Raw genomic sequence first — 25,939 nt, 5'->3', positions numbered from 1 at the left:
ATAACAGTAGTACAAGATACATCTGAGCAGTGTTACATAACAGTAGTACTAGATACATCTGAGCAGTGTTACATAACAATAGTACTAGATACATCTGAGCAGTGTTACATAACAATAGTACTAGATACATCTGAGCAGTGTTACATAACAATAGTACTAGATACATCTGAGCAGTGTTACATAACAATAGTACTAGATACATCTGAGCAGTGTTACATAACAATAGTACTAGATACATCTGAGCAGTGTTACATAACAATAGTACTAGATACATCTGAGCAGTGTTACATAACAATAGTACTAGATACATCTGAGCAGTGTTACATAACAACAGTACTAGATACATCTGAGCAGTGTTACATAACAGTAGTACTAGATACATCTGAGCAGTGTTACATAACAATAGTACTAGATACATCTGAGCAGTGTTACATAACAATAGTACTAGATACATCTGAGCAGTGTTACATAACAATAGTACTAGATACATCTGAGCAGTGTTACATAACAATAGTACTAGATACATCTGAGCAGTGTCACATAACAATAGTACTAGATACATCTGAGCAGTCTCACATAACAATAGTACTAGATACATCTGAGCAGTGTCACATAACAATAGTACTAGATACATCTGAGCAGTGTCACATAACAATAGTACTAGATACATCTGAGCAGTCTCACATAACAATAGTACTAGATACATCTGAGCAGTGTTACATACCAGTAGTACTAGATACATTTGCCGTTGAATGGTTGAATCGTGTAAGTATTGCATTTATAACATAAAAATTCCACGAAGATGCATGGAGGACATAATTCCATCTGACATTAGATGAAAGAGGGACAACATATGTTAGCTTGTATTATCAGCATGTATATGAATACTACATGATTTACCATTTAGAATAAATACATATTCTTATATGCACTATTTGGTTAATACATTTGTATAAACATTCTTTATTCTAATTTAAATTAGTTATGAAGACTCTGGACTCTTGGGTGAGAAGTCATTGATTTAAAGATTGTGCTAGTGTTTTTTTTTTCTCTTTGTATCAACACATAAATGTTATATATGAATATTACACTGGAAAAGGTTACCTGATGGAGTTCATGTCACCACAGATACATTGATCTATGTACTGCACACAAAACAATTGATGACTATTTAAACAAAGATCTTTTCTGAAGCAGTTGTGACAGTTCATTGAACCTTTATTTTGGAAGTGGAGTTTAATAGTTTTTAGAGTATGTGATTAAAACTGAACAGTTGTTAATTTAGTTGGCTTGATATTCTTTTTCTGAGAAATGTAAAATGTAGAGGCTTGCAATATAAGCAATCACAGGAGAAGGTGAAAACTGATGCATGCCGAAAAGCCATAGGATCCCTATTAGACCTGAACATAGGCAGGCATCTAGTAGCCACCTTATAAAAGGTGCTCAGCATGAACAGAACTGGGGGAAGGCCTAGGCATGACAATAAGTGGGCTTGTAATAGTCCGGGATACAATAAGGCAGGGCACAGATGAGGTTTGCAGGTTCATCACAGGGAGCAAAGTGGGTTGTTTTCTATAAAAAAGAAAATAAGGTTTCAAAAAAGTAAAAAAAAAACAACCACACTCAGGAGCCAAGAAACTGCAGAGATTTTAATGTCTTTTGGTACCTCGGCTATACAAGCCTTCACAGGAATAACATCATGACAATAAGCAGTATATTTTATAAGAACATCAATTAAATAATTAATCAATTAAAAATATTTGAAAAAGTGTTAAAGAACCATGGTACCTTCCACAGTCATACAATTACAAAGTGAGATTAATTTCCAAATTCAAACCCCTAGGGGCAAGTGTGCCAAAATTCAATATAAATCTGCTTTCTAAGTTAAGTAACTTTTGAGAAAAAGTTTCACTACTCTTACCATCAGGTTTAGCTAATACACAGAAAAAGAATGACCCAATGACTCCCCCATGAATTGTATTAAAATGTTCAGAAATAGGGTTATCCAGCCTATAGTTCCTCACATCACCTAAATGCTCAAGAATCCGTATTTTTATTTTACATTTTGTTTGACCAATATACCATTTAGGTGGTGTACAACCACAACCCACAATATAAACTACCCCACAAGAAGTACAATTGAATCTATCTGTAGCCACATATTGTACACCATTTATTACATCACCTGATAGATTTTTCACTTTTTAACATACTTTGCACTTTCCACACTTGAACATACCAATCTGTTTTACCTTAGATCCAATATTATACTTTAAACTAAGCATTTCTTTTAAATTAGGGTATCTTCCATAAGACAAGGTAACCTTCTTAGGGAACAAATGGCCCAGTTCATCACTAGAGCAAACAATAGGCCATAAGTTATCCACAGCACTTTTTAACACTTGCGAAAAAGGGGAAAACTTTGTTACAAAAAATATTTTCTGATCAACATTATCCCCATAATAAAAAGCTGTAGACCTACTTAAACTCTGAACAGATCTACCATCAACTCGGTCACTATTCTTGACTAACTTATTTTCACCTCTCTTAATGGAAATTTCAGAGTACCCACGAGCCAAAAGTCTTGCTTTGACATCACAGAACTCTTGCTTTAAAAGGTAGTTTTCAGATGTATGCTCAAAAATACGCTTACATTCATCATAAGGAAGAGCCTCTATAAGGTGAGGTGATGTGCACTACTAGTATGCAAAAAATTATTGGTTGCTGTTTTTTTCCCTAAAAGGTCTAAACTGAACCCTATTGTAAATATCCAAGTACAACTCAATATCCAAAAATTGTATAACACTCACATTTACATGAAAAGTAAATTCCAACCCAAACTTATTGTGATTTAATACATCTATAAATTTCCCAAATTTCAGAGTGTTGCCTTTACATATAAAAATCCAATCATCTATATATCTATGATATAGAATGACTGATTTGTGAAAAAATTCCAGAGTATACATAAAAGTTGTTTCAAAATAGGACATAAACAGGATAGCATAAGTTGGGGCAAAATTAGCCCCCATTGCTGTACCTTCTTTCTGTAGGAAAACTTTTTTTCTCACATAAAAAGTAATTATGTGTAAGAGCAAATTCAAGCAGCAAAGTAATGAAGGATGAACGTGGTCCTTCTCCCAAAATTTTGCTAATAGCTTCTAAGCCCCAGGAAGTCTTAATGCTCGTATATAAAGCCTTAACGTCAACTGTGGCCCAATAATAATCTTTACCCCATTCCAACTTTTTTACCAATTTACAAAAATCATTTGTATTCTGAATGTGTGAAATAACATTTCCCAGCTCTTTCTTCAAAAGGCTATCCAACAAAATCCCAACATGTTCTAAAAAACAACCACAACTAGAAACAATAGGTCGGCCAGGAGGATCCATGATATTTTTATGGATTTTGGGAAGTGCATAAAAGAATGGGTCTTTAGGGGCAGAAATAAACAAATTCCTCACATCTTTCTGCGTTAAGAAACCCAATCTCTCACCCCTTTCTAGTAACTCTAGAAGGGCCTCATTAAAATCAGAGACTGGATTATTACACAGCTCAGTATATGTGTTTTCATCAGATAAATCAAACACCATTTTTAAATAGTGTGACTTCCCCATTAACACCCAATTACCCCCTTTATCAGCTTGAGAAAATACATATTTATCAGTTACACTTCTCATTTCTTTAATGGCCAACCATTCAGATTTCTCTAAATTAAACTTTTTATATTGTTTCATAAATTCAACATACTCAGCCTCAACTTTTTTACACAAAACATTTTCAAAAATGTTCAAAGACATTGATTTTTTAGGTGGATAAAAAGTACTTTTGCTGGGTAACAAAGGTACAGCAAGCTTATCATAACCAGTGAAAAAACGACTTGTATCAGAATCAAAAGAAGCAGCATCAGTAGAATCAACATCCACAATTTCACTTTCAAAATTTTCATAATCATAAATAGAAAGTTCTAGGAGAGATTCATCCAAACTATAATTACCATTCAAAGCTATTATGTTGGAAGTATTTTGTATGCTAAAAAAAGCTTTCAAATGTAATTTTCGACAGAAATGCTTGATATCCAACAGAATATCAGCTAATGCAGGAATTTTCATAGGGACAAATTTACTACCTTTCAATAATACTTGTTGCATTTCAAATGTAAGACTAAAATCACTTAAACTTACTACATGTAAGTCAAAAGCACTTACATTTTCAATAATAGAAAGTCCAAACCTAGAAAGGAAAAAGACTTCATTAGAAAAAGTCTGTAATTCAGTATCTTCTATTTCGTCCCTTTGCTCTACCCTTCCGTTTATTGTTCTCTCAAAAATTCCCTCTATTCTGTTGTTCTGTATCAGTCGATGCTTCCAGTTCATCAACCAAGTCTACTCTCTCAAAAGAGACACTTTTTTTGCTAGCAGTAGTGTCAGTTGAAGAAACCGAGGAGTCACATCCACTACAGGAGCTTGTTTCCGCATTTCTAACTTGGAATCTACCATTCTTACGCTTGCGTTGCCAAGAGTAGACCAAATTATTTTTAAAGTCATTAATGTCTTTATTCAACTTTTTCTTCTTCCTCTGAATGACTTCATTTTCAACTTTCACTACTTCATCTTTAATGTCCTTCATAGTAGCGTTGAAATTTTCACTTGAAAAGTCTTTTAATAAAGTCTCCTGTACCTCTGCTATCTGAAGTTGGATAGCCCCAAGAGCCTTCCAATTTCGTTTTATTAAAATTTTAAGCCAGCCCAATGTACACTGGAGTGAAACAGCTTTCCATTCATCCAAAAACTCCTTCTCATCTTCCCCAAACCGGAAAGCAGGTAATTTGTCCACATGAAGACCTCTAGGTGTCACAGATAAGCTCACATATTTTTCTAAAAGGCGAGTATCATAGAATAAGGAAGTTTCCTTAATCATGTCTTTTCAGCTTGTCATACCTTTTATCAAATGTATCATTGCCAGGAAACAACCAAGGATCAAACCGAGCCAACTTATCTTCCCTTTCACGCAATAAGTTGGCAAAAAGAAAACCATTAACATTTCTTCCAATATTTGCCATCACTGGAAACGTCTCAGCTCCTTCAATAGACATATCCAAAACCCATAAGTAATACAAAAAAACAACCACACTCAGGAGCCAAGAAACTGCAGAGATTTTAATGTCTTCTGGTACCTCGGCTATACAAGCCTTCACAGGAATAAATTCATGACAATAAGCAGTATATTTTATAAGAACATCAATTAAATAATTAATCAATTAAAAATATTCGAAAAAGTTTTAAAGAACCATGGTGCCTTCCATAGTCATACAATTACAAAGTGAGATTCATTTCCAAATTCAAACCCCTAGGGGCAAGTGTGCCAAAATTCAATATAAATCTGCTTTCTAAGTCAAAGTCGTCAAAAAAGCAAAAAAACAGAAAAGGGACAGGTGTTAAAAATTAAAAAAAAAATGAACAGTATGAGACTCACATTTAAAACAAAAGCATTCCACATGTTGAGAGCAGACCTTAAACCAGGTAGAGGACAGTGGAAGGCAGTGATACTCATACACAGAAGATAACGGTGGTTACAGAAGAAATAAAGACAAGTGTGCAAGGCAGATAGATAATTTGGAGGAGACTTTGAGCAAAAAAAAAAAAAAAAAAAACTCATTTTTCAGCGTTTACACTGCAAATGAGGATAGTCTAGAATTTTTAAAGGAACATTTTAGAATTTTGGAAAATACTGTTCCTGAAGAATACATATAAATTATAGGAGATGATTTTAACCTCACAGTAGACTCACATCTAGACAGATCCTGTGGAGTTCCATGTTAAAGTTAATCAACAATTAAAAGATACTTTAGAACAAGAGGACTAGATAGACATTTGGATGCATTTTCATAGAGGTCAGATAGGGTGGTACATGTTTCCCACAAATTAGGTGAATCAGGGCATTTGACAAAAGATATAAGTAACGTTAAACCAGATTATCATTAAGGATATATATATGGATCTAGGACTATTGAACTAAAGTTCAATAGTCTGAATCCACAATCACCAAACACACTTTAACGAAAGCGCTTTCAATGAAAAAGCACTTTTGTTAAAGTGCGTTTAAAAAAAAAAAAAAAAAACATTACTTTTATGTTTTTGCTGGGGGGCAAGCTCCCCTGCACCCCCCACACCCCCCTACTTAAACATTCTCACTCTGAGGTTGCACTACAGTGGGGAAAATGGAATTTTCCCTTATCCCCACTGTAATGCGATCTCCACAACAGGCATACTTACGCAGAAGTATTTTTCGGTGAAAAGCACTTTCGCGCAAGTATGCCCAGCCGAATCTCTTTCAGTTATGTTGTCTTTCGGTATATATATATATATATATATATATATATATATATATATATATATATATATATATATATATATATATATATATATATATATGGGTCTACTTCATGTGATCGAAAGACCAGTTGACCTAAACCCATTTGATCGAAATTTTATTTGATCGAAAACCAGTATTCAAGGCATAAAACTGGGATTTGTCCCCCTCCCCAATGTCGTGCGACCCTGAAGTTGGTATATATAGTTAGGAGGGGTGTGGGGGGCACAGCCCCCCACATGGGGGTGTGTTGGGGGCGAAGCCCCCCACCTAGTTTCCTTTAAAAGAAGAAAATAAAACAAAAAGTACAGATTTTAAAGAAAATAGAGGGGGGGCTTTGCCCCACACCCCCTAATGTGGGGTGTTGTGCCCCCACACACCCCCTAACTATATATACCAACTCCAGGGTCGCATGACATTGGGAAGGGGGACAAATCTCAGTTTTATGCCTTGAATACTGGTTTTTGATCAAATGAAATTTTGATCAAATGGGTTTAGGTCAAATGGTCTTTCGATCAAATGAAGTAGACCCATATATATATATAGATAGTCACATCGCCACAGTAGTCAGGAAGTCCTTCTATGTGGCACACCTCATCATAAAAAGGTTCTCATCCAGGAAAAAAGAGGTCATTGTTCCCCTCTACTCGTCACTCATTAGACCCATTATTGAGTACGCCCCTTTTGGAATGTACCTCACAAGACATCTGCAGCAGCTGGAAAGGCCACAGAAGTACCTCACAAAGAGGATTACTGACCTCAAACAAATGCCCTACACTGACCTCCTCAAAAAACTCCAGCTTTACGCCGTAGCATATCGCCTACTCTGAGGTGATCTCTGCCTAACATATAAAGCTATGTCAAACCCAGAGCTGTTGGACATGCTACACCTAAAGAAATCCCAATCCCTCCGAGCTACACGCTCTAGGGACCTAAACCTTGTCACCACAATAAACAGGACATGCTGGAGGGATAGATTCCTGTTCCAGAGACTTCCTATACTCTGGAACAAGCTACCCATCTATGTCAACCAAAGTTTTTCATTTGCACTCTTCAAGATAACTCTTGATGAGTGGATGGGAAATAGGAAATACACCCCGGAGATCACTTCTGTGTCTCTGCTCGACAGTGGCACAGGAAAATAACTTTCTTGGGTGGCGTAAGCTATGGAACCTTGATATATATCCGATCATGCATTAGTACACATGCAACACTGGGTAACAATTATGTAAGATAAAGGAGTTGGCACTTTTAATTCTGCAAATGAAGGACATATGAGCAAAACTTTGTGTTCATAGACTCATAATAAAGAAAACTATATTGAATATACTAGATAATAAGAATGGAAAGCAAGATATGGGGATATTCTGGTGGGATGTGGCAAAGGGTGCTTTTAGAGCACTCCTTATGGCAAAGAAAGCATATAAATGAAGACAAAAAGAGGAAAGAGTGTAACATTTGCAAGGGCAGTCAGGGAATGAAAGTATGTAGAGGGACCAAGGCATAACAGAATGAATATCCTAAAATAAGAACTAGAAAGTATCATGACTTCATAAGTGGAAGTGGAATGCCTAAGTAGGGAGAATCTCTGGTGGACACAGAGGGAAAATAATGCCAAATATATCGCATGGGAATTTAAAAAAGAAAGATGGGGCAATACACTGAAGAAATTACAGATGCCAGTGGTGTCAGATTAAGCAATAAGGATTTGATTAAGCAAGTGTATAGGGGATTGTATGAAGTCTCTATTTAAGAGTGTCAGAAAGTAGACATAGGCACTTGGTTTTAAGATGATACACGTATGTAAATAATAATAAAACTGAAAAGCAATGAAATCAGAAAATGCATTACAGAAAAAGAATTAAAGATGGTAAAGCTCCAGGTCTACACAGGTTGCCCTTGGAATTATATAAGGAGAGATGAACTAGCAGACATGTTACTAAGTATGTTCAAGGCCATGAGAAAGGAATATATGACCTCACCACCATAGCACAAGCATAGTGTTTGACTAAGCATAAGAAACACAGGGTTGTTATACCCAGCTGATGTCCATTATCATCAGGATGACTGCAAAATATCCCAACTAACAAATTAAAACAAAGAGTTAGAAGGTCACACTGAAAACCCAATCAGTAAAAACTAAATGAAAACTCCAGCCAAGCTAGAACTTCCAATGAGTGACCTCCCAAACCTCCTGTAACAGAGGCACATGGGATATATGCAAATGACCCGTATGAATATCAGGTGTTTCAGCTATATAGCGATTCTGATTGCCCATGACTTTTACATTTGAAGTCGTTTTAATGGATAATTTCAGGCCAATAAAGCCAAACCCCACTAGCTATGGATAACAAGGCCGAAATATGCATATCCATAGCTAGTGGAGTTTGGCTTTATTGGCCTGAAATTGTACATTAAAACAACTTCAAATGTAAAAGTCATGGGCAATAAGAATCGCCATATAGCTGAAACACCTGATGTTCATAAGGGTCATTTACATATATCCCATGTGCCTCTGTTACAGGAGGTTTGGGAGGTCACTCATTGGAAGTTCTAGCTTGGCTGGAGTTTTCATTTAGTTTTTACTGATTGGATTTTCAGTGTGGCCTCCTAACTCTTTGTTTTAATTTGTTAGTTGGGATATTTTGCAGTCACTCTAATGATAATGGACATCAGCTGGGTATAACAACCCTGTGTTTCTTATACTTAGTCAAACACTTCTTGTGCTATGCTGATGAAGTCATAATAAGGTTGAAATATATCCATAGCTAGTAGGATTTGGTTTTATGGCCTGCAATTGTCCATTAAAACAACTTCAAACGTAAAAGTCATGGGCAATCAGAATCGTCATATAGCTGAAACACCTGATGTTCATAAGGGTCATTTGCATATATATCCCATTTGCCTCTGTTACAGGAGGTTTGGGAGGTCACTCATTGGAAGTCCTAGCTTGGTTGGAGTTTTCATTTAGTTTTTACTGATTGGATTTTCAGTGTGACCTTCTAACTCTTTGTTTTAAGGTATTATTAATAGGAATGTGGGCATCTTAGACATGAAAGTTAAAGCTTTGCTTGCAAAAGGGTATTGCAGAATGAATATTTTACAGATAGGACAAACGTACTTTCTATTATTCTTTTTTCCCAATTATCCTTTACTTAGTGAGGTAAATATCTATTCCTTAGATTCATATTGGTCTAATAAAAATACAAACAGAAATAAAAGACCATATCAGAGGGAAACAATGTAGCAGAAATGTTACATAAAAGATATATGGGTTACATAGCAGAGGTATGTAGGTAGGGATTAATCCATCTTCCCACACAAGCATTAAGGTATATCACAAAATGGGTAAGTGTGAATAAAGGAGTGAACGAATGGGATAACATGGATCACTTAGTGATAAAAGTGGAAAAGTATGGGATGAATGACTTAACAGTTGCAAACAAGGTATGGCACATGTAAGAAATTTATATTGGGGTAGATGTATTACTATAGACAGAACAGGCAAATCTGAAAAAAATGCAGGCAATTTAGACTGAGAATGAGTTATAGTCAGCAAATATACAAAGAAGTGGTTGAATTTGGTAAAACTTTTGGAGTTAATTAATAATTTCAACTTACCAAGAAATCAGTAGCTAACATATAGTCAGAATCATGTACTATGCAAGGAAATTATGAGGTAAAAAGCTACAACCAGATAGAGTTTTATTTTTTATTATCTTGGATGAGGTCAAGTAGCACATTAAAAGGCAGGGAAGGGTCATTTACAAGACTCAAAGATAAGAAAATACTATGGTCATAAAAGCTTAAAGGTAGGACAGCACTATGGCTATAAAACGCTTGCAGATGGGATGGAAAAAAAAGAGATTCTCTTTAATAACCACACTGGCAGTATGTTTGGGAAAACAAAACTTCACTTGAGAAATGGGTGCATATCTGGTACCAAAAGGATTTTATGCCAAAGATGCTATTTAATGAAGGACATCTGAGAAAAAAAATTGGAGATGTAGAAAACAAAAAACATAAATGAAACATATGTTTAGGAATGCCAGATGACATAAGAGAAATGAGAGCAATGTGGTGCATAATTTCCAGAGAATATTTAATAAAGTAACTATTTGTCATTGGAGCTTTCTAGGGAAGGAATAACAGATATTACGTAGGAAGGAAGGAACAAGAAGGACAAGCAAGTGACGTTTTTACTATCATCAGTTCCAAACTCTATTCCTCCCAAGGAATGGGAACTACAGTAGGTAAAATTACACAGCAACATCAGAAAGGAATTTTTGAAGTTACTCAGGAAGCAAGAAAGATATTATAAATTAAACTCTAACTTTAACAGATCATATAGCCAGAAAAGTATGTGCATATTATTTAAACAGTGGACAGAAATCAAGAATAAAATGAAGTTAATGTGGCTGAGGTTCACCTAAATAACTATACCTTTGAGCAAAGGAATTTGTGCTGTAACAATGATCGCCTGCTTTTGTTTCTTGTAAGCAGTTTATAGTCATTCCTTAATTAATGCCATCATGTTGTATAAATATTGTTTTGGAATGCATTCTTACATTTTTGAAAACTTGATAAAGAATATTTAAACCAAATCTAATATGATTTATATCTGTCGTCATACTTTTAGCTAAATAGTCGAAGGGGAAGTCTTCTAGCTTATCAGTGGGAGTGGTAAGTACTAGGTAGCCTACCTACCACAAGAGTGGTTTCTGGCCCAGAAATTGTAGTTTATTGGGCGTTTGGGCAGTTTTTCCATCTCTTAAAACTTTCTGGTTTAGAAGGTCCCATTTGCGTTTGTTTCCTACCTTTCCTGTAACTAGTCTAGCCCAGATAGAGATTTGCTGTATCCAGGACTGTTTGTAAGCTTCTGAGCCCCTCAAGCCTTTCTGTGTCGGAGGGAAGCCTTCAAGCTTATCAGTGGGAGTGATAGGCACCAGGTAGCCTACCAACCCCGAGAGGAGTGGTTTCTGCTCCCAGAATTTGTAGTTTATTGGTCGTTGGGCAGTTTTTTTCCATCTCTTTCAACTTCTGGTTTAAAAGGCTGCATTTGCACTTGTTTCCCACCTTTCCTGTAACTAGTCTAGTCCAGATACAGATTAGCTGTATCCAGGACTGTTTGCAAGCTTCTGAGCCCCCTAGCCTTTCTGTGTCAGAGGGAAGTCTTCTATCTTGTCAGTGGGAGCGGTAATACCACAAGAGGAGTGGTTTCTGGCCCAGAAATTGTAGTTTATTGGCTGTTTGGGCAGTTTTTCCATCTCTTTCAACTTCCTGGTCAAAAAGCCTGCATTTGCTCTTTTCCCACCTTTGCTGTAACTAGTCTAGTCCAGATACAGATTTGCTGTATCCAGGACTGTATGTAAGTTTCTGAGCCCCCAAGCCTATCTGTATTGGAGGGAGGCCTTCTAGCTTATCAGTGGGAGTGGTAAGCACTACGTAGCCTGTCTACCACAAGAGGAGTGGTTACTGGCCCAGAAAGTGAAGTTTATTGGCCGTATTGGGCAGTTTTTTTCCATTTCTTTCAACTTCTGGTTTAAAAGCCTGCATTTGCGTTTGTTTCCCACCTTTCCTGTAACTAGTCTAGTCCAGATACAGATTTGCTATATCCAGGACTGTTTGCAAGCTTCTGAGCCCCCCAAGTCTTTCTGTGTCGGAGGGTAGCCTTCTAGCTTATCAGTGGAAGTGGTAAGCACTAGGTAGCCTATCTACCACAAGAAGAGTAGTTTCTGGCCCAGAAATTGTAGTTTATTGTCTGTTTGGACAGTTTTTCCATCTCTTTTAACTTTCTGGTTTAAAAGCCCATGTTTGTGCTTGTTTCCTACCTTTCCTGTAACTAGTCTAGTCCAGATACAGATTTGCTGTATCCAGGACTGTTTGTAGCTTCTGAGTGGTGCCAAAGTCTGCTCTTCAATTTTTCACTTAGACCTGCTAGTTCTCTCCTCTCCTGCACTTTTACTAGCTTATCAGTCTAGCACTTTACCAAACTTCTTGTAGCAATTATTGTAACACAAAAAAGTGCTACCAGCACTAAACGTTCTACAAGTAAACCGCTCCAGTACTTATTGCTAATACCCACCCATCCAGACATGTCTAAAGGTCAGTTCTCTGTGCTTTCTCCTGTTAACCTGGTGAACTTGGGCAACCTGAGGCAATGTAGCAACTGCCTCATGTACACCGACAACCCTCTCCTCTTACCTCCCAACACTCAGTCTTGAGAGAGATGCATTTATATATCCAAATTGGAAGCCATGCACTCTCCAGCCAAGACCGAACTAGCTAGTCAAGAGGAGAAGGTCAACACTTGCACCACACCACATGGAACACATAGACCTCCAGAATACACACCAGCACTGCCTTCACATAAAAACACAAACCACATACCCACATTTGCGGAGGCTCTTAAAAATCTACCCAAACAGCAGAGACCTGAAAGGCAAAAATGCACTCCACCACCACAACACAACACTAATCACGAGACACATAACTCTCCTAAACAGTGTGCCACTCAATCAAAGGCCCTAAGGCAGAACAGCATGTCCAACACACTAGTCATAGGTGACTTGATAGTGAGGCACACATGTCCCACTCACTAGGTTGACTAAGGAGAAAGTAACAGTCGGCTGCCTGTCAGGTGTCAGGATCCACCACATAACGCACACACTCAGGCCCCTCAACAACAGGTACAAATATGACTCTGTCTTTGTACATGTCGGTGTGAATGACTTGAGACATACCTCCCTGGACTACATGAAAAGAGACATGGAGGAGCTCTCAGATTATGTAGCCCAGGCGGGTATGACCCTAGTCCTGAGCAGCATCCTACCATCACCCAGAATGATACCACATTACAAACAGAAAATGATCGATTTCAACAATTGGCTAAGTTTCTGATGTCATTCTAAGAGGATCCAGTATCTGTCTGCCTGGGATGACATGATTAACAGACCTCGATTCTTTGTCAGAGATGGCCTGCATCTGTCACCCTTGGGCTTCTGGATACTGGCCAAGGCTCTTCACCCCTATAGTGCCTTCTTTTATGCAGTGTTCCAAAGACAAAATTACCACTGTAACAGCTACAAACAAATGCAATCTGAGGGTCATGCTGCTCAATGCTAGATGTCTAAATCTGAAAATGCACTCACTCGAAGCACTCCTTAAAATGGGGAACATCAACATTTGTGCTGTAACAGAGACCTGGTTCAAGGCAGCAGAATGCACCCCTGCACTACCAGGCTATAACTCATTCTACACCTTTCGGCCCCAGAACTTGGACCGAAGCTCCAAAGGTGGTGGTGTTTCCATATTCATAAAGGATGCGCACACCTCCAGACTGGTAGCCCAACATAACGCATCAGAGATACTTCAGGTGCAGCTAACACTGGGTAAGACAGTGATTCAGGTCATAGCCTTCTATAGGTCCTCAACAATGTCCCAAGACTCACACTCCATGTTCATGTTGCACATTGAAGAATATTAGGGTCCAACCTAACACTCTCATACTGGGCGACTTCAACTACCCCTCCATTAACTGGGAAAACTACTCCTGTACCAATACACTTGCCCAACGTTTCCTGGAATTCATAATTCAAATGCCCTGGAACAGCTCCTTCTTACCCCCAGTAGAGGTAGCAACATCCTTGACCTAGTCATTACTAACATGGGTGACCGTTGCTCTACACCAATAGTTAACTCCTCCCTGGCTAGATCTGACCACAAACTAATCACCCTGGAAATCCCCCCCCCCCACACACACACACAAATGTAACCACTCCGAAAAACTTCTCCAAAGCTAACTTTGGGCTCCTAAAAACAGAGGTGTTAACTTCATGGCACCCATGCAAATGGAGAATAGTTTCATGACTGCCGAATCATACACCAATGCACTGTACAAACACGTACACAAATGCATGGATCTCACCATACCCAATAGAACCAAGACACTCTCCTCCAAAAAAAGGAAGCCAATCTGGTGGTCACCTGCCATAAACAAACTCTACAACAGAAGGAGGAAACTGAAGCGGAATAAGGTGAAGTCCCAAGACTGGAAAAACTCCCTTATCAGCCTCAACAAAAAGTTGAGATCCCTCATCAAATCCTCTGAAGCTAGCTATGAAAACAGAATTGCAACAGATAGTAAAGACAACCACAAGGCCTTCTATAGTTATGTAAAGAATCTCTGTGGCAATACCCAGATTTGCTCTGAGCTACTGCACAATGGTACCTCCTATACCGAGCCAACAGATATTGCCAGTATACTGGCTGACAGATTCAGTGCCAACTTTACTCCCCCCAAAGGACCAATCACAATACCAGTAGATTACCAGGCACCCAGTATTACTGCTGCACAGGTTAAAACAGCACTGTCCAAGGCCAAGAATACAGCTTCCATGGGACCTGACAATATCCCTGGCTGTGTTCTACATTAACTACAGAGTGAACTGGCACCTCACCTGTGTGCCTTGTTCAGTCACAGCCTCACCTCAGGCTTTGTCCCTACCGAATGGTGCACTGCTACAGTCATCCCTCTCCACAAAGGAGGAGCAACTACAGCCCCTAGGAACTATTGCCCCATTAGCCTGATGAGTCTGATATGTAAAGCTATGGAACGCATCATCATGGACCTAATAAACAAGGATATAGAGAATCTTCAAACTCTGGATTCCACACAGTTTGATTTTGTGAAGGGTAGATCATGCCTGCTCAACTTGGTTGACTTTTTGAAGTCAGTCACCACAGCTGTGGATAAAGGCAAGGTGGTTCATACAGCCTACCTTGATCTGGCCAAGGCGTTTGATATCATTCCCCAATCAGGAATCATAGAAAAACTCACTAAGCTAGGCATCAACCCCTATATCACTAGGTGGGTTGCAAACTGGCTCACAGATAGAACCCACAGTGTGAAAGTAGCAGACTCCAAGTCAGACTGCTGTCCAGTCATGAGTGGAGTCCCACAGGGTTCAGTCCTAAGTCCCCTCCTGTTTGGTATCTACTTCTCTGAAGTCCAGGCCAACACAAAGGGTCTCTGGCTGACAAAGTTTGCAGATGGTTGCAAGTTGCGAGCTATTATTAACTCCCCAAGTGATGTTGACATTGTACAGAAAGGCCTGGCCTTAAGCTCAATGCCAAAAAATGTGTTGTCATCCCCTTTGGGAAAAACTCAGTTCCTATGAATTACCACGATCTGGGAACACAGGTTGACAGCAGCCTCTCCTTTGATCACCACATTGCCACTGTGGTGCGAAAGTCCTTCTATGTGACACATCTCATTACTAAGGGTTTTGCATCCAGGAAGAAAGAGGTCATTGTCTCCCTCTACTCTTCCCTCATTAAGGCAATCACCGAGCGCAATGCCCCATTTCTCAGGTACCTCACTAGACACCTGCAACAACTAGAGAGGCCACAAAAGTATCTCACAAAGAGGATCCTAGGCCTTAAAAACTTGTCCTATATGGACAGACTCAAAAAACTCCAACTATTCTCTGTCTCATATCACCTACTTAGAGGCGATCTCTGCTTGACATACAAATCCATGTCTGATCCAGCTCTGTTAGAAATGCTACATCTAAAGAAATCCCAATTCCTCCACACCACACGCTCCAGTGACCTCAACCTCATTACTACAATCAACAGAATGTGCTGCAAGGACAGGTTCATAACCCAGAGACTGCCCTTGCTATGGAATAGACTTCCCATACATGTCAAACAGCACATCTCACTGGCCCTCTTCAAGAGAAACCTTGATGAGTGGATGGGAAATAGCAAATTCTCCCCGGGGATCACTCCAGTGGCTGTACTCGACAGAAGCACTGGGAACTAAGGTCGGGTGGCACGATGGCAGGGTAATCCTATGGGCTAGGTTTGTAAAGGCTCCAGGGCCATTAGCCTAGTACTCACCTATGAACCTATTATTGCTTTTCAGGAAGATATCTGAATCACTCTGTTGCATGCATTATACTATTTTTTTTAATCTAATAAGGAAGACAGTTTACAATGACATACAAATATGTCCGCAGCAGGGCTAGCTACCCAGCAGTGTGAATCTTAGTTACAGATAATTATCAGTGTTGAAATGACACTCTGACCACATGTGGAAAGTGGGGAAAAAAGGGGTTGTGTGGATGAAGGAAGACAGTTTACACTCAAGAAGAGGGAATATGCTGTCTGTACAAATTTTTCTGGTAAATGTCTACCACACCAAAACCAAATATATCAAATTAAATGAGACGCTGTCATATAGTTATAGCACGTTAGAGTGTCTACACATTGTGTACCTGTATGTAAGAGGCATATATAGTATGAAATCCTTGCACAACAATGCTGTATCAGTGAGGTTAATAATTCAGATATTTAATAATTGCATACAACCAGCATGGTCCTTACATAGAGTACGTGCCACAACTTCCCTGGCAAGATGTTACGTTAACTGGTACTTTACTCTGGCATCCATTTTGGCTGATGTAGTTAATAGTCGAATGAAGTTCACAGTTCTTTGGTTTTGGAGTGCCTATTGGAATAAAATTAGTTAATGTTGAGTTTGAATGTTATTAAAACTTATATGCTTGAGAAACAGAATTACTCTTATAGAATTATGCAATAATATGAATAATAATATCAAAAAGCAGACAATTTGTATTTATAGTTAACTTACATATTTTACAGCAGTGGTCTGGAGCTGGTACAACTGAGCCCTGTTAAAGGCAATCATAAATATATATTAGATATCTGGACAAGACTTATTGCTTCAGGAACACAGTGTATTAACACAATTTAGACTATTCATAATTACTAATTATACAAAAACACACATTTTATAACACTGACTTTTGAATATGTGGATATTCCACAACAGACACAATACTAAGGATTAATTAAGATGTCTCATTCTTGCATTAAGGGCTGCAGTAAAATCCTCTTTCTGCAGTGTGGTATTTTGTGATTCTTAGACACATTAGCTGCAATGAGGAAAGACTTAATTGTTGGCTAATTTGCTTGTCTATGAATTGCTGTTAACTACCTCGAGTGCAGATCAACACTTTTCTCTGGTAGTTAATAGTGGTGTCTGCATCTTATTGGCACTGGCACCCCTCCGTTACTCTCCCACTCACAAGCACACAATAAACTAAACACACCACATCCACCATACCTGTCCCTGTTGTCAGAGCGCCCACAATATCTCATTTTGTCCCTGCCCTGGTAATTCACAGATGATTACATCAGTTCATAATGGCAGAAATTCAACTTTTGCACTTCATTTGCTTCAGTAAATACATGTGAGCACATAGGCTTCTGTCCTAGTGACTCTCCATCTGTTCCATCAAGTTGAGAAGTATGCTTAGCATTTCCTGTCCCTTTCCATCATGTATCACAAAATGTTGCAGGTATTGCAGGTATTGCATGATACTCGAGATCCTGAATATATTTTAGAAAATACCTACTACTCTAATGTATCAGCTAATGCATTGGGCTAATGCTGGGGTCTCAGGAGCCAAAGGCACAGTGTTCTAATCCCTTCCCCCTTTGTATGCAATATATTTTATTTTTATTTACTTATTTTCAAATGTTATACCTGGTATGTAGTGTCTCTCCTATGACTTACGTTATGTTTAAAGTACCACTGAGGTACATTTTGCACAATAATCCCTGGTGTCTTATGTTCTCTTCCACACACATGTTGTGTTTAAGTGCTGTACATCCACATTGTGCACAGTAATCCCTGGTGTCTAGTGTTCCCAATGACCCTGTGTGCCATTAAGACACAACTAAAAACTTTTCCCTGGTGGCTATTTTTTTTCTCTCACCTTAGATCCCTGTTTTGTTTAAGTGGTACTTGGGCATGAATTTAATGAGGTATCCTTAGTGTCTACTGATTCCCTCCACCCTGGTCTCTAACATGTTTTAGTGCCATCCAGGCTCACATTTAAAGAGGTATCCCTGGTGGCTAATGGTTCCTACCACTGCTGATCCATGTTCCGTTTAAGTGCCACTTGAACCTGCATTTCAAGAGGCATCCATAGGGGCTCTCCCACCACAATCCCCATTCTGTTTAAGTATCACTTAGGTACGCATTTAAAGAGGTATCCCTGGTGGATAATGGCTACCACCCTGATCTCCATTCTGTTGAAGTGATACTCAGGCACACATTTAAAGAGGTACCCCTTGTGGCTAGTGGATCCCACCACCCAATGTTTCAGGCTCTGCTCATTAGTCTAGGGTGTGTGGAAGTATGACAGCCACTACAACATACATGCACGTGCACACACACACACACACACACACACACACACACACACACACACACACACACACACTTGCCTAATTACCTCTACTAACTCCAGTGCTGCTACCTCCAAAGCATACTCGCATTCAGACATGCAACCCCTCACATACACTCAAACAAATATGTCCTAAAACTACCATACCATGAAACATAGGTTCATAGGTTCATAGATTAGTACTAAGCTTACTGCCCTTGTGAGCCATTTTAAGCCTAGCCAATTATCCCTTGTGAGACTCAAGTCCTGCACCTTGTGTTTGTAAGGCAAACACCTTAACCATTAGGCCACCCTCCCAACCCTTACCTCTACTAGCATGGAAGAACACAGCCTATTAGCTGTGTTCTAATTTACACAGCTAATTGATTCCATGAATCGTACAGCATAGATGACTTACCTCAGGCAGCTCCAGGGAAAGGCACATGGTGAAATATGCCTGTCTTGTGTACTGCCTCATTAGCATCTAGCGTGGCCACAAACACAGCCCACTGTGGGGCTGTAGGTCTTCATGCAAAAGCACTTGGCAGGGTTGTCTCTGAATTCCACAGGTTACCTTGAGGTGTACACATTGTGTATACTTTGTGGTAACCTTTAGAAATTCATATGAATATATTTGCCTGATTTACTGACACCCACAGCCTTGAAAGTCTGTTTCTGGCAAACAACAAAGGCAGTGTAAGAGTTAAAAATTATGTTTTTCTGCTGTTTCAGTATTACATGACTGAATATTGTGTAGCCTTCTACTAAGCAGTAACTATACCCCCTTGCTTTTACCTCTTTGGGTTCTTGATTACCAAAGCTGATTAATAATTCAAGTAGGAATAATATTTAATATCATATACCAATAAGAATGTGCACAATATAAAGCTTACATTAACTGCAGAAATCCTGGAATAGTTTTGTTTTTACTTTTAATCCTACATTTAATCCTGTCTATCTGATGAATCTGGGCATCTTGAGGTAATGTAGAAATTGCCTCATGTACACAGACAACCTTCTCCTCCTACCACCCAACACTACAACCTGTGAGAGATGCACTTATCTAGCCAAACTGGAGGTAAAGCTCTCTCCAACCAAGACTGAACTTGACAGTCATGAGGAGAAGGTAAACATTTGCACCTCACCACACTCATCACATAGTCTCACTAAATCTACACTACCAAAATCCACACATAGTAACACAAAAACATTCACAGAGGCTCTCAATAATAATCTGTCTAAGCAACAGAGACCTCCAAAGCAGAAATGCAAGCAACCTCCATCTCCTAACACAACCCAAATGACACATAGCCCACAGACTCAGTGTGCCACTCAGCCACAGCCAATAAGGCAAAACAACGTACCCAACACACTAGTCATAGGTGACTCTATAGTCAGGCACACTGATGTCTCACTCACCAGGCTAAACAAGGAGAAGGTTACTGTCAGCTGCCTGTCGGGTGCCAGGATCCGCCACATAACCCATGCACTCAGGTCACTCCACAACAAGTACAAATATGACTCTGTCATTGTCCATGTTGGTGTGAATGACCTGAGACGTACCGCCCTGGACTACATGAAAAGAGACATGGAAGAGCTCTCTGATCTTGTAGCCCAGGCAGGTATGACCCTAGCCCTGAGTAGCATTTTGCCATTGCCCAGAATGATACCGCAGTACAAGGACAAAATGATTGACTTCAACAATTGGCTAAGCTTCTGGTGTCATTCTAAGGGGATCCAGTATCTGTCTGCTTGGGATGACATGGTAGACAGACCACAATGCTTTGCCACAGACTGCCTGCACCTGTCGCCTCTGGGATTCCGGATACTGGCTAAGGCTCTTGCTGCCCCTGTAGTGCCTTTTTTAGGCAGGGTTCAAATAACAAATTTACCACCATAACAGGAACAGGCAAGCAAAAACTGATGGTAATGCTACTTAATGCTAGAAGTCTAAATCTCAAAATGTACTCACTCGAGGCACTCCTTAAAATGGAGAACATTGATATCTGTGCAGTGACTGAGACCTGGTTAAAGGCTCCAGAGAGCACCCCTGCACTACCAGGCTATAACTCATACCACACTTTTCGGCCATGTAACCTGGACCGAACACCAAAGGTGGAGGTGTGTCCATATTCATTAAGGATATCCACACCTCCAGGCTAGTTGCTCAGCATAATGCATCCGAGGTTATCCAAGTGCAACTAACTCTGGGCAAAACTGCAATCCAAATTGTAGCTTGCTACAGATCCCCCACCATGCCCCAGGATTCCCACTCCTCTTTTCTTGATGTACTGGAAAATATTAGGGTTCAACCAAACACCCTAATAATGGGTGACTTCAACTACCCCACCATTAACTGGGAAAACTACTCGTGTACCAAATCCTTAGCTCAACGCTTTATGGAATTCATAAACTCCAATGCCCTAGATCAACTTATCCACACCCCCACCAGGGGCAACAATATCCTAGACCTAGTCATTAGCAGCATTAGTGACCGTTGTTCCAGACCTGAAGTCAACTCCTCATTGGTCCGATCCGACCATAAGCTTATAACCCTTGCTATCCACATCCTGCCCCCACCCCCTATTAAGGAAACCATGGTAAAAAATGTATCCAAAGCCAACTTCATGTTTCTTAAGACAGAAGTGGTGAACTTCATGACACCCCATGTAGATGGACAATGCAGTTACAACTGCTGAATCCTACACAAATGCACTCTATAAGCACTTACACGAGTGCATGGATCATGCTATCCCAAACAGAACCAAGATGCTATCCTCCAAAAACAGGAAGCCAATCTGGTGGTCCCCTGCCATAAACAAACTGTACAACAAAAGGAAGAAACTGTTGCAAAAGAGAGTAAAATCCCATGAGTGGAGGAGCTCCCTGGTCAGCCTCAGTAAGAAGCTGAGATCCCTTATAAGATCCTCCAAAGCTAGCTACAAAAAATCACCACTAAATCCAAGGACAACCACAAAGCATTCTGTAGCTATGTCAAGAATCTAGATGGCAACACCCAGATCTGCTCTGAGTTACAGCACAAAGGCACGGAAATTACAGAACCAACTGATATTGCCAACATCCTGACAGATAGGTTCAGTGCTAACTTTTCCCCCCTCTCACCCCCCTAAAGGGCTTATATCTATACAAGCATCTCTGCAGAGTCCCTGTAATCACAACTACGCAGGTAAAAGCTGCACTCTCTAAAGCCAAAAACACAGCATCCATGGGACCGGACAACATCCCAAGCTACGTTTTACACGAACTTCAGAACGAACTGGCTCCCCACTTAAGCACCATGTTCAATAATAGCCTCGCATCAGGCTTTGTGCCCACTGAATGGCACACAGCAACAGTTATCCCACTTCACAAAGGGGGAGCCACCACTGATCCCAGGAACTATCAACCTATTAGCCTGATGAGCCTGGTCTGCAACGCCATGGAATGTATCATCATGGAACTCATAAACAAAGACATTGGTAACTCCAAACTCTGGATCCCACCCAGTTCGGGTTTGTGAAAGGCAGATCATGCCTCCTGAACCTGATTGACTTCTTTGAGGCAGTCACCAAAGCCGTGGATGAGGGTAAGGTGGTTCACACAGCCTATTTTGACCCCGCCAAGGCTTTTGACACCATCCCCCATTCTGGAAATATAGCTAAGCTCACTAAACTAGGTATAAATCCCTACATCACAAGATGGGTTGCCAACTGGCTATCTGACAGAACCCACACTGTAAAAGTTGCAGACTCCAAATCTGACCTCAAAGCAGTGACAAGTGGAGTACCACAGGATTCCGTCCTAGGACCTCTCCTGTTTGGTATCTTCATCTCTGAAGTACAGGCTAACACCGAAGGCCTCTGGCTAATGAAGTTCGCAGATGACTGCAAACTAGGAGCCATAGTCAAGTCCCCAAATGATGTGTACATACTACAGAAGGGCCTCACTGAGACAGATGCCTGGTGTCAGAGCCATGGCCTCAAGCTCAATGCCAAAAAGTGCAGTGTCATCCCCTTTGGTAAAAACTCTGTACCCATGAACTACCACATAGGCAACATCTACTTAACACTGAGTGCGTGATAAGAGACCTTGGGACCCAGGTGGATAGTAGTCTCTCCTTTGATAGTCACATCGCCACAGTAGTCAGAAAGTCCTTCTATGTGGCACACCTCATCATAAAAAGGGTTCTCATCCAGGAAAACAGAGGTCATTGTTCCCCTCTACACAACACTCATTAGACCCATTATAGAGTACGACACCCCTTTTGGAATGTACCTCACAAGACATCTGCAGCAACTGGAAAGGCCACAGAAGTACCTCAGAAAGAGGATTACTGGCCTCAAACAAATGGCCTACACTGACCGCCTCAAAAAAACTCCAGCTTTACTCCATAGCATATCACCTTCTCTGAGGTGATCTCTGCCTAACATATAAAGCTATGTCAAACCCAGAGCTGTTGGATATGCTACACCTAAAGAAATCCCAATCCCTCTGAGCTACATGCTCTAGGGACCTAAACCTTGTCACCACAATAAACAGGACACGCTGGAGGGATAGATTCCTGTCCCAGAGACTTCCTATACTCTGGAACAAGCTACCCATCTATGTCAAGCAAAGTTCTTCATTAGCACTCTTCAAGAAAAATCTTGAAGAGTGGATGGGAAATAGGAAATACACTTCTGTGTCTCTGATCGACAGTGGCACAGGAAAATAACTTTCTTGGGTGGTGTAAGCCATGGAACCTTGTTGGCTAGGCTTACGTAGGCCCTTGGGCCGATAGCCTAGTACCTACCTATGAACCTACGAACCTATGAACATTGCCTATTATTTGGCACCGTATGCACTTTTACATGTTTCCTCATTTTCCCAGCATATTTTCTGTCTTTCCCTCTTTGATTTGATGAGCTGTCTAGTTATCCAAGTTATAAAACTTCAATAAATAAATATATTGTCACACTTTATAATTTATAGCTACTATGATTTGCTGCATCATGGTCAATGTAATTAAAATTCTTCCTAATCTCCACCATTATAACTAAATTATTGGAAGAATACAACCCGCAGCCATATAACCATTAAGATGTAATTAATACACTGACTACTAAGTGCCCCAATGTCTCCTGGAATATAATGGCAGCCTAGAATCACACAATCATTTCTAGACCTCAAAGGAGCTGTCAGTTTTGATGTTACTCTGTTACTCACAGCATTCAAACATCTTTATGAGCAAACTATAGTGGTTAACAGAATGATTTTGTCAATAAGGCACTGATTGTAATTTACCTTTATCCTGTTGACAACCATTCAATTTCCTTTAGCTTTCTGAACATACTGTACGAACCTCAACATTGTAAAAGTTAAGAGGTCAACTCTGAAGACAGGCATGCACTCATGAATCATAATGAATTAATGAAAGCTAAATAAATTAAAGGGAAACGGTGATATGCATCACATGATCGCCATCTGAACTTAATAGTGAGCAAATATCCTACAGTTCTTTTTTATTTTTTTCCTTTTTTATAATTTATAAACAGAATAGTTTTAAGCTTGCTTTTATGGTATGTCCATCATTAAAAAAAGTTTTCAGGAGTACTTAAGTCAGAAATTTCATCATATGTTTTTAGTTGTAGTTTCTTATTTGCTACCACATTCCTGCTTTATCCTTCACAAATAGGATTTTTTTATGTAATTATTATCCTATACATGGTCAAGAAACAATATAATTAAGACCCTGATACTTTGGAAAATACCAACCAACATTTATCAAATATTTTTAAATTAAATGGCTGAGGTCCCCACTCATGGGAGTTAGTAGATGAGACAGTGAAGTAATAAGCACTAAGGTGGGTATTCAAACTATTAGGACTATCATGTTAATTTTATACTATCAACAGAACTCTGAAATAGTTTTCCATTAATTTTGTCATTTACTAATTTTTCTGCTTGAAAGTTTTGATACTTTAAATGATTCTTGTATTGTTTCAGAAAATTAAGAGACACAATAGCAGACAAAGCAAAGGATAATCTAAAACATCCAACACTGGCAAAATCCCTTCCTGTATTGAAAACATAGCTGCGAGTAATGGTGCCCGGTTTAAGGACAAAAAGACACCAGCAGCTAATGGTCATAATGTTCACAGAAATAATCTCTCAGGCTGCTTCTTAATTTGTCAGAAAAAAAAAGTAAAAAACAAAAAAGCAAGGAGAAACATTCACAGTATCAAACCTACCAGTAAGAATGCAAGAAACCTTCATGTTTTCATACTCTGCCTAGAAAAGTTCTTTAAGAAAATGATATATTGTGGCGGTATATCTGTTTCATTTCTAACAACTGCTCAAAAGCGGATTTCAAAAGGCCTTCACCTAATAACAATGTGACTCTTCATGTGTTTGAACATTTTTCCCCATGTTGATCTTACTATACAAGCCAAGCATTAGGGAAACCTATTATATGTTTGACTCCAAGCTGTCAACCTTACAGCTTCAACAATTTAATTGCAATTAGGGGTAAACATGAACTAAGTTCAAATTTATCATACCCCAGAGACTAATGTAAATGATCTCAGAGTTATTTATATATAAGCAACAAGGGTATGCTGGCACAGCCCTCACATCAGACCCTGCAAAAATGTGTTCAGCATGTAACAGATTTCAAAGTGCCATGTCTTTAAAGTATTAATCAAACTTAAATTTGTGAAGTTGCAGGACTCTTGACAGAATGGAGTCTTGGACTTGTAACAGGATTCTAAGCATTAACCCCTTCCAGACTTTTTAATAGCCCATTTGTTCTCCTGCTGTCTCTACCACTGCCTGCCATGTCAACCAGTGGAGGAGTGGGATTGCAGTCTCACCTGAAGATTTTCCTGCTAGCATCTATACTGGTTGTGATGACTGATGCTGTGAGGATCGAAAAAGATAAAGGGGAGCTAATTTTACTGTGGCTGAACTCCCTGCCTCTTTTGGGCCTGACATGTTTACACTGTCTAAGTTGGGCAGGCAGTATTAGTCTGGTGAATGTTTTTCATGTTTGTGCATGCACTGAAAGCTGAATACAGTGCACAAGCAGTGTGTGATGTGCCAGTGTGAATGCTGGGGTCTATATTATATATTTGTTGTTTCAAAACTTTGAACCTCATATGTTCGACAACATATGAGTGAAGTTTGAAACATCGAAAATATAATACAAAAAAAAAAAAAAAAACTAAAAAAAAAACTTAGCTCAACACACTGCACCCCCCCCCCACACCCCCGCTACATAAATATACCAACTCTGAGATCGCACTTCATTGTAGAAAAGGGAAATTTT

The 25,939-nt window shown here is 39.5% G+C and overlaps 1 protein-coding gene across 1 annotated transcript in view; it reads right to left on the bottom strand.

Annotated features, from left to right (window-relative positions):
• LOC122791482 (intestinal mucin-like protein) overlaps window positions 1-25,939 on the bottom strand; it is an 82,684-nt gene that overhangs the window by 46,420 nt on the left and 10,325 nt on the right. The window contains exon 2 of the mRNA XM_044059225.1: window positions 16,763-16,886. Coding sequence (XP_043915160.1) covers window positions 16,763-16,886 — 124 coding nt within the window. The remainder of the gene's footprint in view (window positions 1-16,762; window positions 16,887-25,939) is intronic.

Source organism: Protopterus annectens, chromosome 17.part0 (genome assembly GCF_019279795.1).
Source record: "Protopterus annectens isolate FY-2018-M chromosome 17.part0, PAN1.0, whole genome shotgun sequence".
In the NCBI taxonomy this organism is placed as follows: domain Eukaryota; kingdom Metazoa; phylum Chordata; order Ceratodontiformes; family Protopteridae; genus Protopterus; species Protopterus annectens.
This window is presented reverse-complemented; position numbering and strand designations above follow the sequence as displayed.